Below are 25,190 nucleotides of genomic sequence, written 5' to 3' on the forward strand. Positions count from 1 at the left end.
ATTTTAAAATTTTATGTGACCCACTCATGTTGTCAAGTTTTCTGTTCATTTGCTAAGTTCTGTCCAACTCTTTGCAACTCCATCAACTGCAGCATGCCAGGCTCCTCCATCCTCCACTATCTCCCAGAATTTGCTCAAATTCATGTCCACTAGTCAGTAACGCTATCGAACCATCTTGTTCTCCCCTTTCTCCTTTTGCCTTCAATCTTTCCCAGCATCAGGGTCTTTTACAATGAGTTGGATCTTTTACAATGAGTCAGCTCTTCACATCAGTATTATAGCTTTAGCATCAGTTCTTCCAGTGAATATTTAGGGTTGATTTCCTTCAGGACTGACTGGTTTGATCTCCTTGCAACCCAAGGGTGGCTCAAGAGTCTTCTCCAGCACAAAAGCATCAATTCTTTAGTACTCAGCCTTCTTTATGGTCCAACTCTCACATCGGTACCTGACTACTGGAAAAACCAAAGCCTTGACTACATGGTCTAAAGAGTCAAAGGAGAGAGTGAAAAAACTGGCTTGAAACTCAACATCAAAAAACTAAGATCACAGCATCTGGTCCCTTCACTTCATGGCAAACAGAAGGGGAAAAAGTGGAAGCTGTCAGGTTTGTTTTTGTTGTTCAGCTGCTAAGTTGTGGCCGACTCTGCAACTCCAAGGACTGCAGCGTGGCAGGCTTCCCTGTCCTATCTTATCTCCTGGTGTTTGCTCAAATTCATGTCCACTGAGTCACTGATACTATTTAACCATCCGTTTGATTATAATTTATTTCCTTTCTTGCTAAATAACATTTTCTTACACTAAAATACCACAATTTACTTATCTACCCTATCAATAGAGAACATGAGTTGTTTCCAGGCTTTTACTATTAAAAGCAATAATACTATGAACATTCTTATACAAGCCTTGTGATGAACATTTCAAGGAGTAGAATTACTGTACCACAGGACATGTTTGTGTTCCCTTTAGCAATACAGTTATCTTCCACTTTTCAAAGCTTTATGTGACTTCACTTTTTTTCTTGTTTAAAGATTTACTTCTGGTTGGTCTGGGTCTTGATCACTGTACACGGACAGGCTTTCTCTAGTTGCAGCGAGTGGGGGCTACTCTTCACTGTGGTGCTCGGGCTTCTCTTGTTGCAGAACACAGGCCATAGGCGCATGGGTTTCAGTAGCTGCAGTCTGGGGGCTCAGTAATTGTGGCTCACGGGCTCAGCAGCTGTGTTGCTGCTGCTGCTAAGTTGCTTCAGTTGTGTCCAACTCTGTGCGACCCCACAGTGCAGCCCATCAGGCTCCCCCGTCCCTGGGATTCTCCAGGCAAGAACACTGGAGTGAGTTGCCATTGCCCTCTCCAGTGCATGAAAGTGAAAAGTGAAAGTGAAGTCACTCAGTCGTGTCCAACTCTTAGCGACCCCATGGACTGCTGCCTACCAGGCTCCTCCGTCCATGGGATCTTCCAGGCAAGAGTACTGGAGTGGGGTGCCATTGCCTTCTCCACAGCTGTGCAGCATGTGGTAATTTGCCAGACCACGGATGGGACCCAAGACCCCTGCACATTGGCAGGCAGGTTCTCACCAACTAGACCACCAGCAAAGCTCTCACATCACTTTTTTGAAGGACCTGCATGTAATACCTGTTTTCACTAGCCTAACTGAAAAAAAAAAAAAAAAATTCAGAGACCGTTTTCACTTTTTATGAAAAAAGGTTAGGAAAAAAAACAGCCTCTTCAGCATTTGTTTTGCAGTAAGCTGTTGAAAAATAGCAGCACGCATCCACAAGCAGCAAGAGAGACACCACCAAGCTCCATTATTAAGCCCCACATCTGTGCTTTATCTTCCAATTTATTTTGTGCACCATTAACAAGATGTGTCCAAAGGTAAATTACACCTTTGCCTTGTGTCACCTTGGCTTATGAATGGGAATGTTTTACTTTTGGACAGTGGGGGCTATTTGTATTGACATCACTTTCAGAGCAGTTTTATCAATTTAGAATTCCAATACCAGTAGGTGCAAAATTCCTGGCTGATCCACACCCTCAGCAACACTGAAAAAAAGAAAAGACATTTTTTCTCTTTTCACCATTTTGATAGGTAATGTATTGTGGTTTTAAGTTGCACTTCCTCAATAACTAATACATTTGAGCATCATTTCATATACTTACCGGCCATTTCTTTTATTAGTGACTTTTCAAGTCTTTTTGTCCCTATTTCTACTGTTGTAGATTTTTCCCCAAAATGGAGGGAAATAGGAGTTCTTCGCAGAACTGGATACACATTCTTTTATAGGGTTAAGTTTAGGATATATGTATTGGTATTACTTGGACAAGTACATAGAAACACACACATCTTGTACTTCTTTCAAAATAATATTTTGTACATCTTCCTTTAACATTTTAAGCATAAAAAAGGCAATAATGATTCAATGTTTATCTCTATCTATACTTTGACATAAAGAATTTTGTCCTGTTGTTGGCATGGTGTATTTTTGCCCATTCCTTTGTCTGTCTTCCACTAAACATCCTGAGTAGCTTTTCTACATCAGTAAAAATAATTTGTTATCATTGTGGCTCCTATAAATAAAATACTTGGATGCTATTTTATTCTTCAATTTAAGGAAGTTTTAATAGTTAAGTTTACATTGGGAAGGTCCCCTTCAGAAGGGAAAGGATACTCACTCTATTATTCTGGCCTGGAGAATTCTATGGACTGTATAGTCCATGGGGTTGCAAAGAGTCAGATACGACTGAGCCACTTTCACTTTATACAGAATAAAAACAGATGTGTCTTTATCCTATAGTTGCTGTGGGCAGGAGAGACTATCTGCTAATGACTTGACTTTATACAAACTTGCACCAAAACCAGTTAGCCAACTGTGATTTTTAGCTCTAGGAACAATGGGGCTGCAACTAGCCTCTTCACATTTACACAGACCAAGTGAGGAGAACAGTCCTCAAGTTATAGAAAGCAGGGGATTTCCTGGCAGTCCAGGGAATTGGCTAGGACTCAGCGCTTCCACTGCCAGGGCCCAGGATCAATACCTGGTTGGGGAACTAATCCTGCAAGCCACACAACACAGCACAGGGAAAACAAAAAAGAAAGTGACTGCTTATTTTCTGACTACTCTAGCCGTATTAGAAAAAAAATGAGTTACAGGAAAGCTGTGAAGGCATCAGGTTTCCTCTGTGGTGAACCCCTGTACTCCCTCAAACTATGGAGGACTGCTATAGTAAAGAAAGTAATCCTGAAAATATACAGGCTTCACATCTTATATCACTTACTGTTGCTTTTCCAAGGAAGACATCATCTTGTCCCTGACTCATCAGTGAGTCTTCATAACCCCTTAAAAGCCAGATCAAAGGAAATTCATGCCACTACTATCTTGCTCTCTTAATTTTATGTATGACAACAACTAGGAAAATAAGTGTGTGTGTCTCTGTTAGTCACTCAGTTGTGTCTGACTCTGTGACCCCATGAACTATATATAGCCTGCTAGGCTCCTCTGTCCATGGATTTCTTCAACAATACTGGACTAGGTTGCCATTCCCTTCTCCAGGGGATCTTCCCAACTCAGGGATTGAACATGGGTTGACTGCACTGCAGGCAGGTTCTTTAGTATCTGAGCCATCAAGGAAGACAGGAAGATACAGTGTGGTACTAAAACTGGTAAGCGGAGAAGACCTAAAAATAAATCAACTGCAGACTGTACATATAGGGTGTTTCTGCCAAGTTTTTTTAAGTACTTAATATTAAAGTAAAAGTCAATTAGCTGAATTTTTACAAATCTATTATAACATTTAACTGTAAAAATAAAAACTCACACTTTTCTTATTTTCCCTATTAAATATGCTTTAACTTTACTAGCTGTGAAAGCAACTATAACTTTCCTGGTGGCTCAGTGATTAACAATCCACCTATAATGGAGGAGACTTTCAGAATATGCAGGAGACTTACAGAATATGCAGGTCTGACCTCTGGGTCAGGAAGATCCTCTGGAGTAGGAAATGGCAACCCACTCCAATATTCTTGCCTGGGAAATCCCATGGGCAGAGGAGCCTGGTGGGCTCAATCCACGGTGTCACAAAAGACTTGGATATGACTGAGAGACTAAACAACAACAAGGCAACTATACAAGAAGAAAATCTGTATATTCAAATGAAGACATATTTTTTCTTTTATCTTAGTAACCAGCAGTCAAGAACAGTATAGAATTCAGTTTGCTTACACTAGCAAAATGCATATATAAATGGGCTCTCTATATATATCAGAAAATTATAGTAATATTTCCCAATATTATATAAATCAAAAGATTCGTTCCTTATTAACCTTTTAGTCTACTCAAACTGTAATCATATGGAACCCTAAAATTAACACTGAACTGTTAGCCTTTTCTTATATCCAGCTTTTCTCTTCCCTGCATAATTGTTCATCACATTCTACTCTTACACTCACTATTTTAGTAAAGAGCAAGGTCAACTGGAGAAAACGTTTTCCTTCTCGTTATCTTTATCTGGCTGCCTCCACAGTTCCCAAATTCAAACTTTCAATTTCTTTAGGACTAAACTGAGTTAATCACGGCATCTCTAGGAAAAGTTAACTTTTAAATAGCACAAAATTAAGTTTATGTAGGGGTTTCCTGGTGGCTCAGACAGGAAAGAATCTGCCTGCAATGCAGGAGATGAGAGTTCAATTCCTGGGTTGGGATGATCCCCTGGAAAAGCGAATGGCAATCCACTCTGGTATTCTTGCCTGGAAAATTCTATGTACAGAGGAATGTGGTGGGCCACAGTCCATGGGGTCTCAAAGAGTCGGACACAACTGAGCAACTAACACACACAAGTTTAAGTAGACTCAAACAAAAATTGCCTATAGGTGGTACAGAGAGTTACTCATTCCCTTTCACTTCTAATTGTGACCAAAAATACACCCAGTTTTACACAGGTTTCAAAACAAGAAAAATAAGACAAATAACCTCAGGATTGATGAGGAGGTAGATGAAACTTTTATTAACTTTTTATTTTCCCTCAAATTCTAGAAAGCATTATAATATAAGTAACCAATGCTATCAAAGCAAAATGGAGGAAAAGAGAACATGTCTGTTACCAAAAGTGAGCTTAAACCAGTTTTTCTAGAATGGAGGGGATGGAGGGCAGAGATTAACAGAAGAATCAAGTTTACCTGATTCAAAGGTTGGCATTTTCAAGTCACCTTGGTTCAGTTCTGTGCCATATTTTAATTTGTGATATTTTGCCCTGAAAATTTAATAATAAATTGTTGAAAGAAAAAAAAAAGTTTTATTTTTCTGTCTACACAGTTTAATAACTACTGGTATATATTTTTTCAATGACAAACTAAAAAAGCATACGAATGTCAGTTTCTTTAAACTTTAGTGCAAAATAAGTTAGAGGGAAAAAATATACTGCACGTACAAGGGAAAAAAAAAAAAGAAATTATCCAAATAAGATACACACCCAAGTAAAGATAAATTTTTCCTAATTTGTTTACAAAAAAGCAAAAAAAACCCCAAACTTAGACTCTACAATAAAGAATATTACTTCAATTTAAAGATTTTAATCTTTTTTCTTTTGCCATATAAGGATCAAATCAAAGTATCATCCTTTATTTTGGGCAAATCTTTGTATCTTTCAGACAGTTTTCAAATACACTGTACAATAACATGTGAGAATAATATTGTTCTACTTTTATTTTATTCATACAAGAAAATAAGGGACACCTACCTTTCTTGTTTTAATGCATACTCTAACATCTTTATTCTTCTTACTAAATCCTTCTTCAAGTTTTCTTGACCTTTTCTTTCTCCTTGCAAAAATGCTATCCGAGCCTAAAAATATAAAAAGTTCATGTATTTTTACTTTTGAACTATACACAGCAAATTGAAAAAAGGAAAGCAATAAACATAAAATTCTGCACTTTTATTCATTTATAGCAAGATTTAAAATTCACAGAAGTAGTTGATCAAACTTTCTTTGTTAGAAAATAGTCACTTTAAAATAAAGATAACTATAAGTTAGCTATTTACATATAATCCGTATGGTCTCTACTATTAACAAATTTCACATAATTTTAAAAGGAAATTTTACGTGTAAAAATTATACCTAATTCCTAACAAACAAGTTACAAAGAACAGAAAGTTATCATATTCACGTTTTTCCTCAAATTACATACTGGTTGTTTTTAAAAGTCATACTATCTCAAAAGCATTTCTTTCATGAAACATTTAAAAATTTATAATCTTCCCCTTTCTGACCACCACATTTCAAAATCTTTCAACTCTTGAAACAATTATCCAAAGTATCACAAGTATTAGGTTGGTGAAAAAGTAATTGTGGCTTTGGACCCAGAAATTAAAATCATTATAACTAGGCTAAAACAAATCTTCATTAACCAAAATAGGAACCATTACAATCAACACATTTTTGCAAATGACAGATATGTTTGTTTATTCCTGTACCATAAAAACCTGAGCTTCAAGATTCAACAAACTCTTGGAAAGCATTTTTTCTGCAAGACTGTCAAGATGCTTTAAGAAGTGGTAGTTGGTTGGCAAGAGATCAGGTGAGTGAGCCAAAACTTCACAGTCCAAGACACTGAACTTTTGATGCATGGGCTGTGTGACATGCGTTCAGGCATTGTTGTGGAGAAGAACTGGGCCCTTTCTCTTGACCAATGCTGGCTGCAGGTGATGCAGATTTCTGTGTATCTCATCAATCTGCTGAGCATATTTCTCAAATGTAATGGTTTCACTGGGATTCAGAAAGCTGTTGTGGACCAGTCAGCCAGCAGCCCACCAAACAGTGACATGATCGTTTTTTGGTGCAAGTTTGGCTTTGGGAAGTGCTTTGGAGCTTCTTCTTGATCCAACCACTGAGCTGACTGTTGGCAGCTGTCATACAAAATCACTTTTCATCACAGGTCATAATCTGATTAAGAAATGGTTTGTTGTTGTTGAGTAGAATAAGAGAAGACAACACTTCAAAAGGACAATTTTTAAAATTTCTGGTTAACTAGTGAGGCACCCATTTATCAAGGTTTTTCACTTTTCCAATTTGCTTCAAATTTTGAATGACTGTAGAATGGTCGACACTGACTTCTTCAACAACATCTTGTGTAGCTGTAAGAGGATCAGCTTTGATGATCCTCCCAATTGGTCTTGTAAACTTTCAATGGCCAGCCACTGCACTCCTTATTTTCAAGGCTCTAATTTCCTTTGCAAAGCTTCTTGTACCACCATTGCACTGTACCTTCATTAGCAGTTCCTGGGCCAAATGCATTGATAATGTTGTGAGCTGTCTCCACTGCTTTACAATCATTGTGAACTTGAATAAGAACATTATTCAAATTTGCTTTTTGTCTAACATCAATTCCCTAGTCTAAAGCACATATAAAATAAACAGCAAGTAATGAGTCATTAATAAGAAAAAAATGATGTATAATATAATCACATTTAAGAATGTATTCCAATATCAATGGTAAAGTTCAAGAATGCAAAACAGTAATTATTTTCTGCAATTACTTCTCGTACCAATCTAACAACTGAAGTTATATGTTTAACAACATCGTTACTTTCTACCATCATTTTTCTACAGTGAATTTTTTTTCCCTTTTAATTGCCTTATTTCCTTAGAGAGACAAGTCTCCATCTTTTTCTGGCCCTTCCCAGAAGGTCAGCCTCCTTTAATTACCCACATTAAAGAGTGATATGATTAATAAGACTGGCATCTGAAGTATTTCCTGTTACAAATATGCGTGCAATAAAATTAACTTTCATAGTTTTGCTGAGATGACCCATAGATGTATTTCTTCATTAATGGAAAGTAAGCTACTCAATAACCTAAATTATGGTTAATTTAAGAAGTTTTTTTTTTTTAAAGTTTCAGTGAACACAGAATCATAACAAATGAACTCATCAGGATGATTTAACACATTAAGTTTGGGAAAATTAAGTAAAATCGCCCACAACTCCAGAAGACCTGAAAATGATACACAGCTATATAACATATAGTCTAAATGCAAGTTTCAAAACAAAAATAAAGATCTAGGAGAATGATAAAGATTCAAAACCTAATAATAGTCTAAGATCCATAAGAGAAAAGCAGCACTTCTGACCCTTTTAAGCTGTGAAGCAAAGGTAAAATATGTCAATTTCATTATACAGAATCAAGAATTTCTGATTGAAGGTTTTCTTCTGCATTGGCTTAGGACAAAAAAATATGAATCATGTACTACAGTGACTCCAAATTCCAGATCTCAGAAGTATTTTACAATTAGACCCAGATGATGAAAGAAGTTCATTTTGTTCTACTTAATAAGGAGTAACTGGAGATTTTCAGGTTGAAAAAGGCACTGAAAACTTTAGAAAATCTTTTTTTGGAATTCTGGTATTAAAAAATCATCCATACCTAGAGAATCCAATAAATGAAACAAAGCAGCACCAATCATGTAAAATAACAGGCACACCGAAGCAGTTTCTGAACAGGAGCCAAAAGGGGATAATTTAGAAAGACACAAGACAACAAAATGGTAAGAATTCATTAAAATTTAGAAACCTTAAAAGGACATAGTTTAACTCAAAAAACATGAAGAGGGGGGTAAAAAAAAAAACAGATTAACGATGGAAAAGACATAACTAGACATTGGAATTGACCTTACAATTTCTACAGACTAAAAAGATAAAGGTAATGTCTTATAGTGATAATAATGACCAATTAAATAACAGATTTGGCATTTGGTAAATGATCAATGCAAAGAAATAGAGGAAAACAACAGAATGGGAAAGACTAGAGATCTCTTCAAGAGAATGAGAGATACCAAGGGAACATTTCATGCAAAGATGGGCTCGACAAAGGACAGAAATGGTATGGACCTAACAGAAGCAGAAGATATTAAGAAGAGGTGGCAAAAATACACAGAAGAACTGTACAAAAAAGATCTTCACAACCAAGATAATCATGATGCTGTGATCACTCACCTAGAGCCAGACATCCTAGAATGTGAAGTCAAGTGGGCCTTAGAAAGCATCACTACGAACAAAGCTTAGTGGAGGTGACAGAATTCCAGTTGAGCTATTTCAAATCCTGAAAGATGATGCTGTGAAAGTGCTGCACTCAATATGCCAGCAAATTTGGAAAACTCAGCAGTGGCCACAGGACTGGAAAACGTCAGTTTTCATTCCAATTCCAAAGAAAGGCAATGCCAAAGAATGCTCAAACTACTGCACAATTGCACTCATCTCACACGCTAGTAAAGTAATGCTCAAAATTCTCCAAGCCAGGCTTCAGCAATACGTCAACCGTGAACTTCCAGATAAGCAAGCTGGTTTTAGAAAAGGCAGAGGAACCAGACATCAAACTGCCAACATCCGCTGGATCATGGAAAAAGCAAGAGAGTTCCAGAAAAACATCTATTTCTGCTTTATTGACTATGCCAAAGCCTTTGATTGTGTGGATCACAATAAACTGTGGAAAATTCTGAAAGACATGGGAATACCAGACCACCTGATCTGCCTCTTGAGAAACCTATATGCAGGGCAGGAAGGAACAGTTAGAACTGGACATGGAACAACAGATTGGTTCCAAATAGGAAAAGGAGTACGTCAAGGCTGTATATTGTCACCCTGCTTATTTAACTTCTATGCAGAGTACATCATGAGAAACGCTGGACTGGAAGAAACACAAGCTGGAATCAAGATTGCCGGGAAAAATATCAATAACCTCAGATATGTAGATGACACCACCCTTATGGCAGAAAGTGAAGAGGAGCTAAAAAGCCTCTTGATGAAAGTGAAAGAGGAGAATGAAAAAGTTGGCTTAAAGCTCAACATTCAGAAAACAAAGATCATGGCATCTGGTCCCATCACTTCTTGGGAAATAGATGGGGAAACACTGTCAGACTTTATTTTTGGGAACTCCAAAAATTACTGAAGATGGTGACTGCAGCCATGAAATTAAAAGACGCTGACTCCTTGGAAGGAAAGTTATGACCAACCTAGACAGCATATTCAAAAGCAGAGACATTACTTTGCCAACAAAGGTCCGTCTAGTCAAGGCTATGGTTTTTCCAGTGGTCATATATAGACGTGAGAATCATGTACGGATGTGAGAGCTGGACAATAAAGAAGGCAGAGTGCTAAAGAATTGATGCTTTTGAACTGTGGTGTTGGAGAAGACTCTTGAAATCCCTTGGACTGCAAGGAGATCCAACCAGTCCATCCTAAAGGAATTCAGTCCTGAATATTCATTGGAAGGACTGATGTTGAAGCTGAAGCTCCAATACTTTGGCCACCTGATACAAATAGCTAGCTGACTCACTGGAAAAAAACCCTGATGCTGGGAAAGATTGAAGGCAGAAGGAGAAGAGGGCAACAGAGGATAAGATGGTTGGATTAGTATCACTGGTTCAATGGACATGAATTCGGACAAACTCCGAGAGATTATGAGGGACAGGGAAGCCTGGTGTGCTGCAGTCCATGGGGTTGTGAAGAGTCGGACATGACTTGGCAACTGAATAACAACCACAATAAAGGATCAAGGACAACAGATTTTTCAATTGTTTTTACATGTCATGATGCACCATTGATAGAATCATCTTTGCAAATAACCTTTTAAAAAGTAACGGCAAAAACCATCTTTACAATAGCATCAAAACCAAAAGTACCTAGTAATAAACCAAAGATATACAAATCTCTAAACAAAAAGTTTAAAACTTTAATGGAGACATAAAAGATAAATGGACTAGCAAACTCACTACTGGAAAATATAAATTTTCACACACACATTAACCAAAACAATTAACGTAATTCAAAACAATTAATGTAATTCCAATATACTCCCAAAGTGTGTGTACAGAATTAGAAAAGCTGATAATGAAGCCTTTGAAAGGTTGCAAGAATTACCAAAATGTGATATTCAGAAACATAAAAGGAGCGATGCATTGGGAAAACGGTGTCAACAGACTTGCTTGACGGAAGGGTAGTCATAAATCTCCAATATGTAAAAAATGCAATATCTGCAAAGTGCAATAAAATGAGGTGCCAGCAAATGTTTTTTTATGCTGTATCTCTTCATAATCTCAGATTAAGGAAAGATTTCTTGAATAAGATAAAGACACCAAGGCCTTCTCAGGTGGTCCAGTGGCTAAGGCTCTGTGCTCCCAATGCAAAGAGCCTGGGTTCAACCTCTGGTCAGAGAACTAGATCCCACATGTCACAACTAAAAAATCCCACATGCCTCAATGAAGACCCTGTCTGCCACAACAAAGATCCAACACAGCCAATAAAGAAAAGGATAGATAAATCCACTACAATTAAAGACTTTCTGTTCAAGATAAAGCAGGGACTGGCAGGCAACCTTTTGGACAATCCCAAGTGAAAAATGGTTTAAAAAAAACTAGAAGAGGCAACACAGACCCAATGTGACTTGCAAAGCCTAGTATATTTACTATTAAAGTTTGCAAACTTTCCGATATTAGACAAAACAGACTTAAATGATAAAAGGCTGCAAAAGACAGAGAACACTATGTACTAATAAGAGGTTCAATACAACAAGAAAACTAAGATCATGGCATCCGGTCCCATCACTTCATGGCAAATAGATGGGGAAACAATGGAAACAGTGACAGATTTTATTTTCTTGGGCTCCAAAATCACTGCAGATGGTGACTGCAGCCATGAAATTAAAAGATGCTTGCTCCTTGGAAGAAAAGCTATAACCAACCAGACAACATATTAAAAAGCAGAGACATTACTTTGCCAACAAAGGTCCGTCTAGGCAAAGCTATGTTTTTTCCAGTAGTCATGTATGGATGAGAGTTGGACTATAAAGAAAGCTGAGTGCCGAAGAATTGATGCTTTTTAACTGTGGTGTTGGAGAAAACTCTTGAGAGTCCCTTGGACTGCAAGGAGATCCAACCAGTCAATCCTAAAGGAAATCAGTCCTGAATATTCATTGGAAGGATTGATGCTGAAGCTGAAACTTCAATACTCTGGCCACCTGATGCAAAGAACTGACACATTTGAAAAGACCCTGATGCTGGGAAAGATTGAAGGCGGGAGGAGAAGGGGATGACAGAGGATGAAATGGTTGGATGGCATCACCAACATGGTGGATGTTGAGTTTGAGGAAGCTCCAGGAGTTGGTGATGGACAGGGAAGCCTGGCGTGCTGCAGTCCATGGGATTGCAAGGAGTCAGACATGACTGGGCAACTAAACTGACAATAAGAAAATACAACAATTATATTTATGTACCCAATGATTCCATCAAAATATGTAATGCAAAAACTGACAGAATTACAGGGAGAAAAAGTTCGGTAATAACAGCTGGAGTCTTCAATATTCCACTTCAGTAACATATAGAAGTACAAGACCGAAAATAAGGAAATAGAGGACCTGAACAACTCAATAAACCTGAGATCTAACAGATATATAAGAAACACTCTATCCAACAAGAGCAGAATACATTCTTCTCAAATATACACAGGATATTCTCAAAGACAGACCATACATCAGAATACCAAATCAAGCCTAATCAATTTAAAAACACAAATAGCATTAAAAATATTTCCTATGGGACTCTCTCTGGTCCAGTGGTTAGGAATCCACCTGCCACTGCAAGGGACACAGTTTCAATATCTGGTCCACGATGATTCCACATGTCACAGGGCAACGAAAGCCCACGTGCCGCAACTCCTGAAGCTCACATGCCCTAGAGCTGGTGCTCGGCAGTGACAGAGGCCACTGCAATGAGGAGCCAGCATACCACAGCTAGAAGTAGCCCCCATTCGCCATAACTAAAGTTCATGCACCAATGAAGACCCAGCAAAGCCAAATAAATAAGTATATATTTAAATTCTTATGATCACAGTAGATGAAGCTAGAAATCAAAAACAGAAAAAAGAACCTGAAAAAGCCACAAACCCTTGGAAATTAAACAATACACTCTTAAATAACTAATAAAACAAAGAAATCATCAGGAAAATTAAAAAATACTTAGAAATGAAAATAAAAAACACAAGACTTACCAAAACTTATGAGACACTGCAAAAGCAGTGCTAAGTGAAAAACTTTCAGCTATAAAGGCTTACGTTAAGAAGCAAGAAAGAACTAAAATCAACAAGAAACTTTAAAACTTTAAGAAATTCAAAAAATGAACTAAACCCAAAGCTAGCAGAAGGAAAGAAATAATAAAGACTAAAGCATAGAAATAAAATGGAGAAGAGAAAAATAGAAAAAAATAAGTTAACAAAATCAAACTTAGTTCTTCAAAAAGATCAACAAAATCCACAAACCATTACCTGGGTTGACTAAGGAAAAACACACATACCCACACACAACTAAACTCAGAAATGAAAGGCGGGGGTACATTACGACCAATTCTACAGAAATGAAAAGGATTAGACAAGTACCACAAACAACTGTACACCAACCAACAAACTGGGTAACCTAGAAACACAAAATTCACCAAGAATGAATAATGAAAAAAAGAAAAAATCTGAAAAAGGTCTATAATAAAAAAATTTAATTGATAATTTAACATTTCCCTACAAAGAAAGTCTTTACATTACTAGTGAATTCTACCAAACATTTAAAAATTTAACACGAATCTTTGAAACATTTCCAAAAATTTTAAAGGGACATTCCTTAGTTCAATGAGGCCAATATTGCCTGAAAAGGCAAAGTTAAAAAACACTGCAAGAAAACCACAGACACTGATCAGTATAAATACCAATGCAAAAATTCTCAAAAAAAAATACCAGTATATCAAATTCAGCAGCATATTACAAAGATTACAAATCATGACCAAGAGAGATTTATCCCTGGAACGCAAGGATGGTTCCACACAAGAAAACCAACAAATATAAAATACTACATGAAAAGAATACAGGAGGAAAAAAAATGACCATTTCAACTGATACAGAAAAAAGAATTTGATGCAACTGAACATCCTTTTCTTGATTTAAAAAAAAAACTGTAAATAAAACTAGGAACAAAAAGGAAACTCTCACAACATAATAAAAGCCATTTATGAAAAACTACAATGAACATCATACCAAGACTGAAAGCCTCTACTCAAAAATCAGGACAAGGATGTCTGCTTCTAACGCTCTGGTTCAACTTAGAACTAGAAGTCATACACAGAACAATGAAGCAAGGAAAATAAAAGGGACCTAAGTTAAAAAGGAAGAAGAAAAATTATCTCTGTACAGAAGATGTTATATGTGAAACAAATCCAAAAGATTCCACAAGTCTGTTACTACAAATTTAAGCAAAATACCAGGACACAGTCAACACACAAAAATCAACAGCATTCCCATACACTATCAATGAAAGAAAATTATGAAGACAATTCCATTTACAAAAGCACCAAAGAGAACAAAATACTTAATGTAACACTTATAAAAGGTGAAAGACTGCTAAAATAAAAACTACAAGTATCACTGAATGAAATTAAAGACAGAAATAAGTGTAAACACATTCCACATTTGTGAATTTTAAGACTATTACTAAAATGTCAATACTAGCCAACTGATCTACAGGTTCAGTGAAATCTCTATCAAAACCCCAAGGTACTCACTGGGTCTATGTGTTATCATCTGAGCTATCCAACAATCAGTATATAATTATCACATATCAATCTAAAAAAATTTTTGACACTGACAGCACAGCACTTTTTTAAATTGCGAGACCACTAGAGGTCACTAGTGCAAAACATCCAGCACTGACTCAGCTAAAATACTATCAACCTGAATTATTTCGTTAGTGGTTTCCAACATTTCTAAAATAAGAGTATTTTACTTAAAAACTTAACAAAACATTTTATTGTAAGATTTTTCTTACTTTAAGCCATATTTAAACTGAATGCAAACACTGGATATAGGTGATTTTATCTAATGATTTTAAAACATTCTTTAGAATTCATTAAAAAACAGAAATATTTAGAAACTACAACATCATTAAGCTCAAATTAACAGATAAGGAACTGAAAAGTGTTAAATACTTTAGATACGGAAGAAAACTGAACACAGTCAGGTTACAGCAACTAATAAATTCATAATGTTAACATTTAAAATAGTATGGTCTCATGAGGTCGCTGAGTCGGACACAACTGAACAACTTCACTTTCACTTTTCACTGTCATGCACTAGAGAAGGAAATGGCAACCCACTCCAGTGTTCTTGCCTGGAGAACCCCAGGGACGGCGGAGCCTGGTGGGCTGCCATCTATGGGGTCGTGTAGAGTCGGACACGACTGAAGTGACTCAGCAGCAGCAGCAACAAATGTTAGTACCTTCTTCCCTTTAAGGGGCAACTCAGATTATCCAGGTGATTCTGTTCTAAGCACTTAAATATTTGGGGTTAATCCGTGCTCAGCTGTAAATAATTCAAACTACAAGTACAGTCAGGTGACTCACGGAATTTTATATGAATGCAGAATACAGAAAAGTTAGTAATTTATAGAAGTTTAAAAAACCAGCTAATTAGAAATATCAAGGAGGCTAGAGTTTACACACACAAACACACTTAGATTCATGATTCAGTGTGTTGAGGAACTGGAACTACACAGAAATTTTTGTATAACCCCCTTGAAATTCAAGCGCTCAGTCCCCACTTAACAACGTACAGTACACTCAAAAAGTATACTGTACAGGATACTAAAAAAGTATACTATCTTTTCAAGAAAAATGAACAAAAAAAGCGTGCCTGCAATAGCCTGTAAGATTTTTCGTAAAAATAACCTTTTCCAATTTTATATATAGCTAACAATTACAAGGAAATGAGAAACACAAAATACTAATATTTCCAGAGGCAAATAAAACTTGTAGTTTTTTAACCTCTGCTATTTATAAATGAGTCTAATACAAAATTTAACAGAAATACTACAATCATCCTCTAAAATTCCAAAGTAATTTTACACGGTAATATTTGGTTTAAAGCACAAGAGACTTCCAATTTTAAACAATCAAATCTGTATTTCATTAAATTCTCATTTATCTGACATCTGAAAGCATAAAGCTCCAAGTATAAGCGGATTTTCTATAAGCAGAAGAATCTACCCCTTCAAACCATAAACCATTTTAATGGACTTTTTAAAAAAACACGTGTTTAGGGAACTCCTTGGGCTTCCCTGGTGGCTCAGTCAGTCAGTAACGAATCTGCCTGCAGCACAGCAGAGCAGGGTTCGATCCCTGGGTCGGGAAGATCCTCAGGAAACAGCAACCCACTCCAGTATTCTTGCCTGGAAAATCCCATGGACAGAGAGGCCTGGCAGGCTAGATACAGCCCATGGGGTCGCAAGAGTCGGATATGATTTAGCCACTAAACCACCACCATACTGGCAGTACAATAGTCAAGACTATGCATTTTCACTGTCATTGCCCAGGTTCAACACCTGGTCTGGGATCCTGCAAGCTGTGCAGCATGGACAAATAAATTCATAAATAAGTTAAAAAAATTTTTTTTCTTTACGTAGAAAAAATAAAAGCACATGTTTAGTGACATCTTGACTAATTTAAAAACTTTTTGCAAATGGGATCTACTTAAAACTCAAAGCTTTTGCATAGCAAAGGAAATAAACCAAAAAACCACAGACTGGGAGAAAATATTTGCAAATGATGTGACCGACAAGGGTAAATCTCCCAAGTCTACAGACAGCTCATGAAGTTTAATATGATCAAAACTAACAATTCAATCAAAAAATGGATAGAAGACCTAAACAGACATTTCTCCAAGGATAGCCAAGATGCACATGAAAAGATATTCAAAATTGCTATTAGAGAAATGCAAATCAAAACTACAATGAGATATTACCTCTCACACCAGTAGAAAAATCCACAAACAATAAATGCTACAGGGTGTGGAGAGAAGGGAACCTTCCTAAACTGTTAGTGGAAATATAAATTGGTACAACGATTATGGAGAACAGTATGGAGGTTCCTTAAAAAACTAGAAATAGAGCTGCTACCTTATCAGCCTGCAAGCCCACTCCTGGGCATACATTCAGGGAAAACACGATCTGAAAGGATACATGCGCTCCACTGTCTATTACAGCCCTGTTTATAACAGCCAAGACATGGAAGCAACCTAAATGTCCACTGACAGAGGATAAAGATGTGGTACACATACACAATGAAGCATTTCTCAGACTTTAAAAAGGATATAATGCCGTTTGCAGCAACAATGGATGGACCTAGAGACTGTCATACTGAGTGAAGTAAGTCAGACAGAGAAGCAGAAACATCGTATGACATCCCTTAAATGCAGAATCTACAAAGACACTACACAAATGTACTTATTTACCAAACAGAAATAGAGCTGGGACTTCCCTGGTGGTCCAGACGTTAAGAATCTACCTGCCTGGGGAGGGAGGTGGGAGGAAGGTTCAGGATTGGGAACACGTGTACACCTGTGGCGGATTCATGTTGATGTATGGCAAAACCAATACAGTACTGTAAAGTAAAATAAAGTAAAAGAAAAAAAGAAAAAGAATCTACCTGCCAACGCAGGGGACATGGGTTCAGCCTGTGGTCCAGGAAGATTCCACATGCCACAGGCAACTAAGCCCATGCATCACAACCACTGAACCCCATGTGCTCTAGAGCCCATGCTCCACAACAAGAGAGACAAGAGACCCAGCACAGACAAAAACAAACCAAATTAAAAAAAAATCTTCACAGCAACATCAAAAAAAAAAAACAAAAAAACAAAAAAACCCAGAAACAGACTCACAGACTTTAGAGAATGGACTTAATGGCTGCTGGGGGTTGGAGGGGTGGGTTGAGGAATGGCAGGTGAAAGGAACAGTTAGGGAGTTTAGGATGGGCAGGTACACAATGCTATATTTAAAAATGGATAACGTTGTGAGACATCAGTGAAGGCAAACACCTTTACACACTGATGGTGGTGACATGATCAGTGAATGCCCTGTGCTTCAGTCCCAATTGCTACTGGCCCTAGCATCAAGAAGTGGGACTTGGAGGGAAAAATCATTTTGGATGAACTGAAGCAAGAAGTTATCAACACCAGTAGCAAGGCAGAGCCTCCCCAGTGTGCCTCTGGCCTAGTACGCTAATGGCCAGATTCTCTTCGCTGCTGCTAAGTCACATCAGTCATGTCCGACTCTGTGCGACCCCATAGGCTGAATGTAAAACCTGTTGTGAGTTTAGCAGGTGACCATTGGCACCCACTAGAAACAAACGTGGTAGAGCTTTAAAAATTTAAAAGAATGGATACATGTATGGCTGAGTTTCTTTGCTATCCACCTGAAACTGTCACAACATTGTTAACTGGCTATACCCCAATACAAAATAAAAAGTTTAACTGAAAAAAACAGTAAAATTAGTAATACCTTTCCAAAAAAAGGTATGTTACAAATAATATCAATACAAATTCATAAAGAGACTAAAATATTGCAAAAGCCAGTAATGTTAACAGCAGTGATTTAGAATCTGCAGAATAGCAATACATTGACACATTCCCTTAGCTGCACAGAACCATTCCCTATTAGCTTATAACCTTATCAGCTTATCCTGTTTTGTACCAGGCTAGGAAGCGATAAGAATAAATGTACACTACTTGTCTAACATACTTTATTGCTACTTATGTATCTTTGAAAAGAGAATGAAATTCTTTTAAGAATACGGCTCGGTATAAATTTTTTAAAAACTAAATGGGAAGAGCTTCTATGTAAGCCACTTCCAGATTTTATTATTTGCTTCATATCTGTGCTGACAAGACTGATTCTTTGGGGAAACCAGTAACAAAAGAATGTTGACTTAAAAGGAAGATTACTGTACTACTATAAAAGAGCAAAATGGCTTTTACATGACTACAGTTGGGAAGGGAACATTTTTCTTGTTACTACTGGAGGGCAAACTTTTGTTCTCAAGACTGTTATGTTTCTTGAAATTATTTTTTTAACCCCCTAAGAGATATTTCTAACATTTTAATGAAAATAATTACAAATAATTTTATAAGTGAGTTTTCAGGAACAGCTTAATTTAATATCCTTCCTCTTAAACTACTTCTAATAATCAATTATGGTTATACTAATCAGGAATGCAAATCAATAACCAGTCAGAATGGCCATCGAAGTCTACAAATAATAAATGCTGGAGAGGGTGTGAAGAAAAGGGAACCCTCCTACACTGTTGGTGGGAATATAAACTGTACACAGCCATCATGGAGAACAGTATGGAGGTCCCTTAAAAAACTAAGAACAGAGGCTTCCCTGATGACTTAGTGGTGAAGAATCCACCAGACAATGCAGGAGACACAAGTTTATCACTGAACTGGGAAGATTGCACGTGCCACGGAGCAACTAAGCCCACGTGCCACAATTATTACAGCCTGCACTCTAGAGCCCTCGGATCTGCAACTACTGAGCCCATGTCCCTGGTTCGATTCCTGGGTCAGGAAGATCTGCTGGAGAAGGGATAGGTACCCACTCCAATATTCTCGGGCTTCCCTTGTGGCTCAGCTGGCAAAGAATCCACCTTCAATGTAGGAGACCTGGGTTCGATCCCTGGGTTGGGAAGATCCCCTGGAGAAGGGGAAGGCTACCCACTCCAGTATTCTGGCCTAGAGAATTTCATGGACTGTATAGTACATGAGGTCACAAAGAATCGGACACGACTGAGCGACTTTCACTTGCTTAAAAGGCACATCCTTGAGGTTGGAAGGTAGACCCATATTGGTGTTTCTGTCACAGCTGACTATGACATGAACGGGACTGTTTACTGGGCAGTGGGTAACTTTAAAGAACAGAATTTCCAGAATAAAAACAAAAATTTTGTACATGTATTCTTTTAGGTAAGGAGCTTGTGTCAGGGGCAGTAACAAAGACTGAAGAACCTTGTAATGAACTGAGCATATTAAAAGACCTGCAACTGCTGAAGTCTGTGGATAGAGCCCATGCTCTGCAACAAAAGAAGTAAAGGCAATGAGAAGCCCAACACAGTTACCAGAGATTAGCCCCTGCTCACTAGGACTAGAGAAAAGCCCACAAAGCAAAAAAGACCCAGCACCGCCCAAAGTTAATTTATTTATTTAAATTATATTTTTAAAAAGTCTAAAAAAAGAGTTACCATATGATCCAGCAATCCCACTCCCAGTAATATATCTGGAAAAGATGAAAACTCTTAACTGGAAAACATACGTGCACCCCAATGTTACAGAAACATTATTAAGAGTAATTAAGTGCCCATCACCAGACAACTGATTTAAGATGTACTGTGTGCGTTTATATATACAGTGAATACACACTAAAATATTCATAAATATATACGCTATTTGCAACAACATGGATCGATCTAGAGAATATCATACTAAGTTCAGAGAGAGATAAATATTAAATATCAACTTATACGCAGAATCTAAAAAATTATACAAATAAACTTATTTTCAAAACAGAAACAGACTCAGAGACAGAAAACAAATTTAAGGTTACCAAGTGGGAAGTGGGGGGGATAAATCAGGAGTTTAGGATTAAGAGATACAAACTACTATATATAAAATATATAAACAACAAGGACCTACTGTATAGCACAGGTAACTACATTCAATGTTTTGCAATAACCTATAACGGAAAAGACTCTGAAAAAGAAATCTGAATCTTTTTGTTGTACACTTGAAATTAATACATTGTAAATCAACTATGCTTTGGGGAAAAAAGAGACTAAACAAAAAAATATATTTTTATAGGCTTTTTTGGTTAAATCATGTCCACATGTTGTAATCTGTTATGTCTCTTAAGGAGGGGGAATCTTAAATAACATGGAGAATTGTTTTCAAGTGAAAAAAGGAACACAGGATAAGAAAACACAATGCAGAGTGGAAAAAAATCTAGACACTTACTATAAAATTGCAAAGTTAACATGTAAAAACACAAAATAATTTGGGATGATAGAAGGCAGAGGAGTAGTTACTTCTAGGGGCCAGTGTGGGTCAGGGGGATGCTGGTGCAGACTGACTAAGTGAAAACGAGATAGACACATCTAGGGCACTGGCAATATTATCTTGAGTGGTAGTTACACTGGTGCACAGTCTGTGAAATTTCATTAATTTGTATGTTTAAGACTGGAGTATTTTACTAAATGAATGTTATTTATACTTCAATTTACAAGTTCAGGCAGAAATACATTAAAAATATCACTCAACACATACCTCAATGCCAAAGCATTATCTCTGAGTGCCTGGATAAACAGTTTTTGTTTTCTTTTCTAGACGTTTCTATAGTCAGTCCTCCACAATTAAAAGAAAAATATTTTAAAATCAAGGATGCCAATAGGACTTTCCTGCCTGCCTGTGCAGGGGACACAGGTTTGATCCCTGGTCGGGAAAGATTCCATATGCCACAGAGCAACTAAGCATGTGCACTGCAACTACCCAGCCTGAGTACTGCAACTAATGAAGCCGGCACGCTCTAAGGCTTGCAAGATAAATGAAAAAGTAATATTTCACACACACACACACACACACACACACACACACACACACACACACAGAATGTTGCTTTTGGGAACTTCCAACAGTGGTTAGGACTTGGGGCTTTCACTGAGGTGGCCCAGGGTTCAGTCCTTTTCCAGGAACTAAGATCATCTAAGTCTTGGCACAGCCAAAAAAAAAAAATGCTATCAATTTTAACATTCTCTCTAAACATTCACTTATCTTTTTCTCTGCTCACACTGATAAAAATATACACAATTTTTTTCTCCCACACAATTTGCCCTCCTGCTAAATTTCAGGTTTTGAATAGCTCTGTTACCAGTTAAAACAAATGAATATTAAAATCCAACTTTTGTTCTCCGGCTAAAGCGAGATATAGAGTTTATATGTGCATTTTGCATAATATGTAGTGGACTATATGCAATAACACTGGTGTATGTGGAATGCACCTGTCTTAGCATGTGAGATACACTATACACACACACACACACACACACAGTGTGAGCAGTCCTTCACATAAATAACTCCTTTACTAAAACTCTGCTCAAATATCACGTTCTCAGTGAGACCTAACTAATCCTTTAAAAATTACACACTGCCCCACATTTCCATATATCCTCAATTGCTCTAACCCTCCTTTACTTTTTTCCTTACCACAACTTATTCATTTTCTAACAATAATTTCTTATTTATTCATAGTTTTTCAATTAATTTATTTACATATTATTGCTTGTCTCCTTCCTTCAGTTCCATGAGAGCAGGAATCTTTGATTGCTTGTTCATGGTTATATCCCAAGCATTTAGAAAAGTGTTGGGCAACTAGCAGGCCAGAAAGAAAGGGGATGGGACGGGTGGGAAAGAAGGAAAGAAAAAAGAAAAAGGCCTGTGCAAAGTTCAATGACATAGAGAGATGGATGAGAATTAGAAGGAAAATTATGGTGACGAACAGCATCTTATTAAGATTATAAATTAAAATTAGTGAAATATCTTCTCAAAAGTAAGGATTCAAAACTTCTATACTCAGCTGCTTTCTTCACAGTTATCTTCATACACATTTGTATTTCTCTATTATTTAACATATGCAGAGTACATCATGAGAAATGCTGGGCTGGAAGAAACACAAGCTGGAATCAAGATTGCCAGGAGAAATAGCAATAATCTCAGATATGCAGATGACACCACCCTTAATGGCAGAAAGTGAAGAGGAACTAAAGAGCCTCTTGATGAAAGTGAAATACGAGAGTGAAAAAATTAGCTTAAAGGTCAACATTCAGAAAACTAAGATCATGGCATCTGGCCCCATCACTTCATGGCAAATAGATAGGAAAACAGTGGAAGCAGTGTCAGACTATTTTTGGGGGCTCCAAAATCACTGCAGGTGGTGACTGCAGCCATGAAATTAAAAGACGCTTACTCCTTGGAAGAAAAGTTATGACCAACCTAGATAGCATGTTGAAAAGCAGAGACATTACTTTGCCAACAAAGGTCCGACTAGTCAAGGCTATGGTTTTTCCAGTGGTCATGTATGGATGTGAGAGTTGGACTGTGAAGAAAGCTGAGCGCCAAAGAATTGATGCTTTTGAACTGTGGTGTTGGAGAAGACTCTTGAGAGTCCCTTGGACTGCAAGGAGATCCAACCAGTCCATTCGGAAGGAGATCAGTCCTGGGATTTCTTTGGAAGGAATGATGCTAAAGCTGAAACTCCAGTACTTTGGCCACCTCATGCGAAGAGTTGACTCACTGGAAAAGACTCTCATGCTGGGAGCGACTAGGGGCAGGAGGAGAAGGGGACAACAGAGGATGAGATGGCTGGATGGCATCACTGACTCGATGGATGTGAGTCTGAGTGGACTCCGGGAGATGGTGATGGACAGGGCGGCCTGGCATGCTGCGATTCATGGGGTCACAAAGAATCGGACACGACTGAGCGATTGAACTGAACTGATTATATAATAATGTGAGTAAACTACAAGTTGTGCCTGATCCCAAAACAAGTATTTATCTACTAACAGATTTATATTGACTAGATCTCACCAGGTAGATCATGACCAGTCCATCACGAATACTTATACTAAACAGCAATCTGTCAAAACTGCAACTTACAAAACAAATTAGGAGGTTTTTCATTACAAGACTCACTATGGAACTTTTTTTTTTTAAGTTAATCAATGCATTCAAAGGAATTCAATATAACATGAAAAGCAAAGTGAATCTTTGAAGATTGAAGTGATCAAAATTTCCTCCCAAGAGTTGATGGTATCAAACACTTTATCCACAAGAAATCTAATTCCTATTATTATAACTGATAATTTTCTTCTACACAAAATCTCCCCTTTCTTCCTTGCTTGCCTGCGCGTGTGCACGTGCACACACATACTACGACTGCACCTTCATTAAAATGTTCATAAAGTTTAAGTAGGTACTTTTAAGTAATCTAACATCAACCTCTTTAACTTACAACTCTGAAGAGATTCTCAAACTACAGCAATATACAGACATCTTAAAAAAGGAAAAAAGTTTCTTCAGTTTGTAAAAATTATAATTCTACTGTTATTTAAACCTACACAAACATAAACGTTTTAAAATAAGTTTTATTGGAATCGAGTTTATAAACATAAATATTTAGGTAAACTCTTTACACATACAAATCTTACATAAATATAAAGCAAAATAAATAAAAAGCATCTAACAAAATTCAACTGAACACACACACTTAAAAATAAATGGCATGGTTTTGCTCAATAAATCTCTGCTCATAACACAAAAATGGCATGCATTACCGTAAGCCTTTTAGATTGTAATGCTTGTACTAAATGTCTCATGATAATAAAGCATGTAAAATTTTCTCAATTTCACATTATAATAAAACATTAATTCAACATGCTAAAAAGCATTTGGTTTCCACTAAAAACTCAAAGGCATGTTACTCATTAAGACCGGTACTTCTATTCTTTTCCTTAATATTACCACCTAACAATCAAAACAGTAACACCTGGGACCACCAAAAACAAATACAAACGCACATTCTAACCACAGCATCAAATGAAAGCATTTAATTGTGAGTCAGATGATCCAGAACATGTTTAGGACAATCTACCACAGAAGATAAAATTGGTAAATTTTTACATTCTATAGAACTTTCAGAGCTCATTTGGTAATCGTATGTCCACTGTATGATCCTAGCAGCAAATCAAGTGAAGAGTTTCCACTATCTGGTAACCCACAGCCATCATGAAGAAGTTTCCAAACCTAACTGTGGAATCATCTTTCAGAAAATTTAAAAATAAATCAGATTCATTTGTCCAAAGTGAATTTAGGACTGATGAAAACTATATACTCCAAAAGCTGACTTTATTATTAACGCTGTTGTCACTGAAGCATTTACATACTATTTACCATTATTCCCAGGAGCAACAAAATGACTTTTAAAAGCTATAAAAACCTCTTGCTCAGTTTCAGAATCCTGATAGTCTCTTCTTAGAAATTACTGTAAGAAACTAATTAAGGTAAGGAGTACTGAAAAAAGGATACTAGTCTAGGAGTTTGGAGACTTACGTTCTAATCCTTACTTGTCACTAACTTGCTTCAAAACGCCTTAGGCTCACTTATTCCCAGCTTCCTCATCTGTCAAATGAGAGGGAAAAATTAGATATCTTCTTAAGACAGAAATGGTATGGATAGAAGCAGAAGATATTAAGAAGAGGTGGCAAGAATATACAGAAGAACTATACAAAAAAGATC

At 37.1% G+C, this 25,190-nt stretch overlaps 1 protein-coding gene across 4 annotated transcripts in view; it reads right to left on the minus strand.

The window, feature by feature from the left end:
- STRN3 (striatin 3) overlaps nucleotides 1-25,190 on the minus strand; it is a 105,819-nt gene that overhangs the window by 56,014 nt on the left and 24,615 nt on the right. For all 4 annotated transcript variants that reach the window (XM_018065900.1, XM_018065902.1, XM_018065903.1 and 1 more), the window contains exons 2-3: nucleotides 5,731-5,834; nucleotides 5,171-5,244 (exon numbers count right to left, since the gene is read on the minus strand). In XM_018065900.1, coding sequence (XP_017921389.1) covers nucleotides 5,171-5,244; nucleotides 5,731-5,834 — 178 coding nt within the window. The remainder of the gene's footprint in view (nucleotides 1-5,170; nucleotides 5,245-5,730; nucleotides 5,835-25,190) is intronic.

The sequence above is a fragment of the Capra hircus genome, chromosome 21, assembly GCF_001704415.2.
Source record: "Capra hircus breed San Clemente chromosome 21, ASM170441v1, whole genome shotgun sequence".
In the NCBI taxonomy this organism is placed as follows: Eukaryota; Metazoa; Chordata; class Mammalia; order Artiodactyla; family Bovidae; genus Capra; species Capra hircus.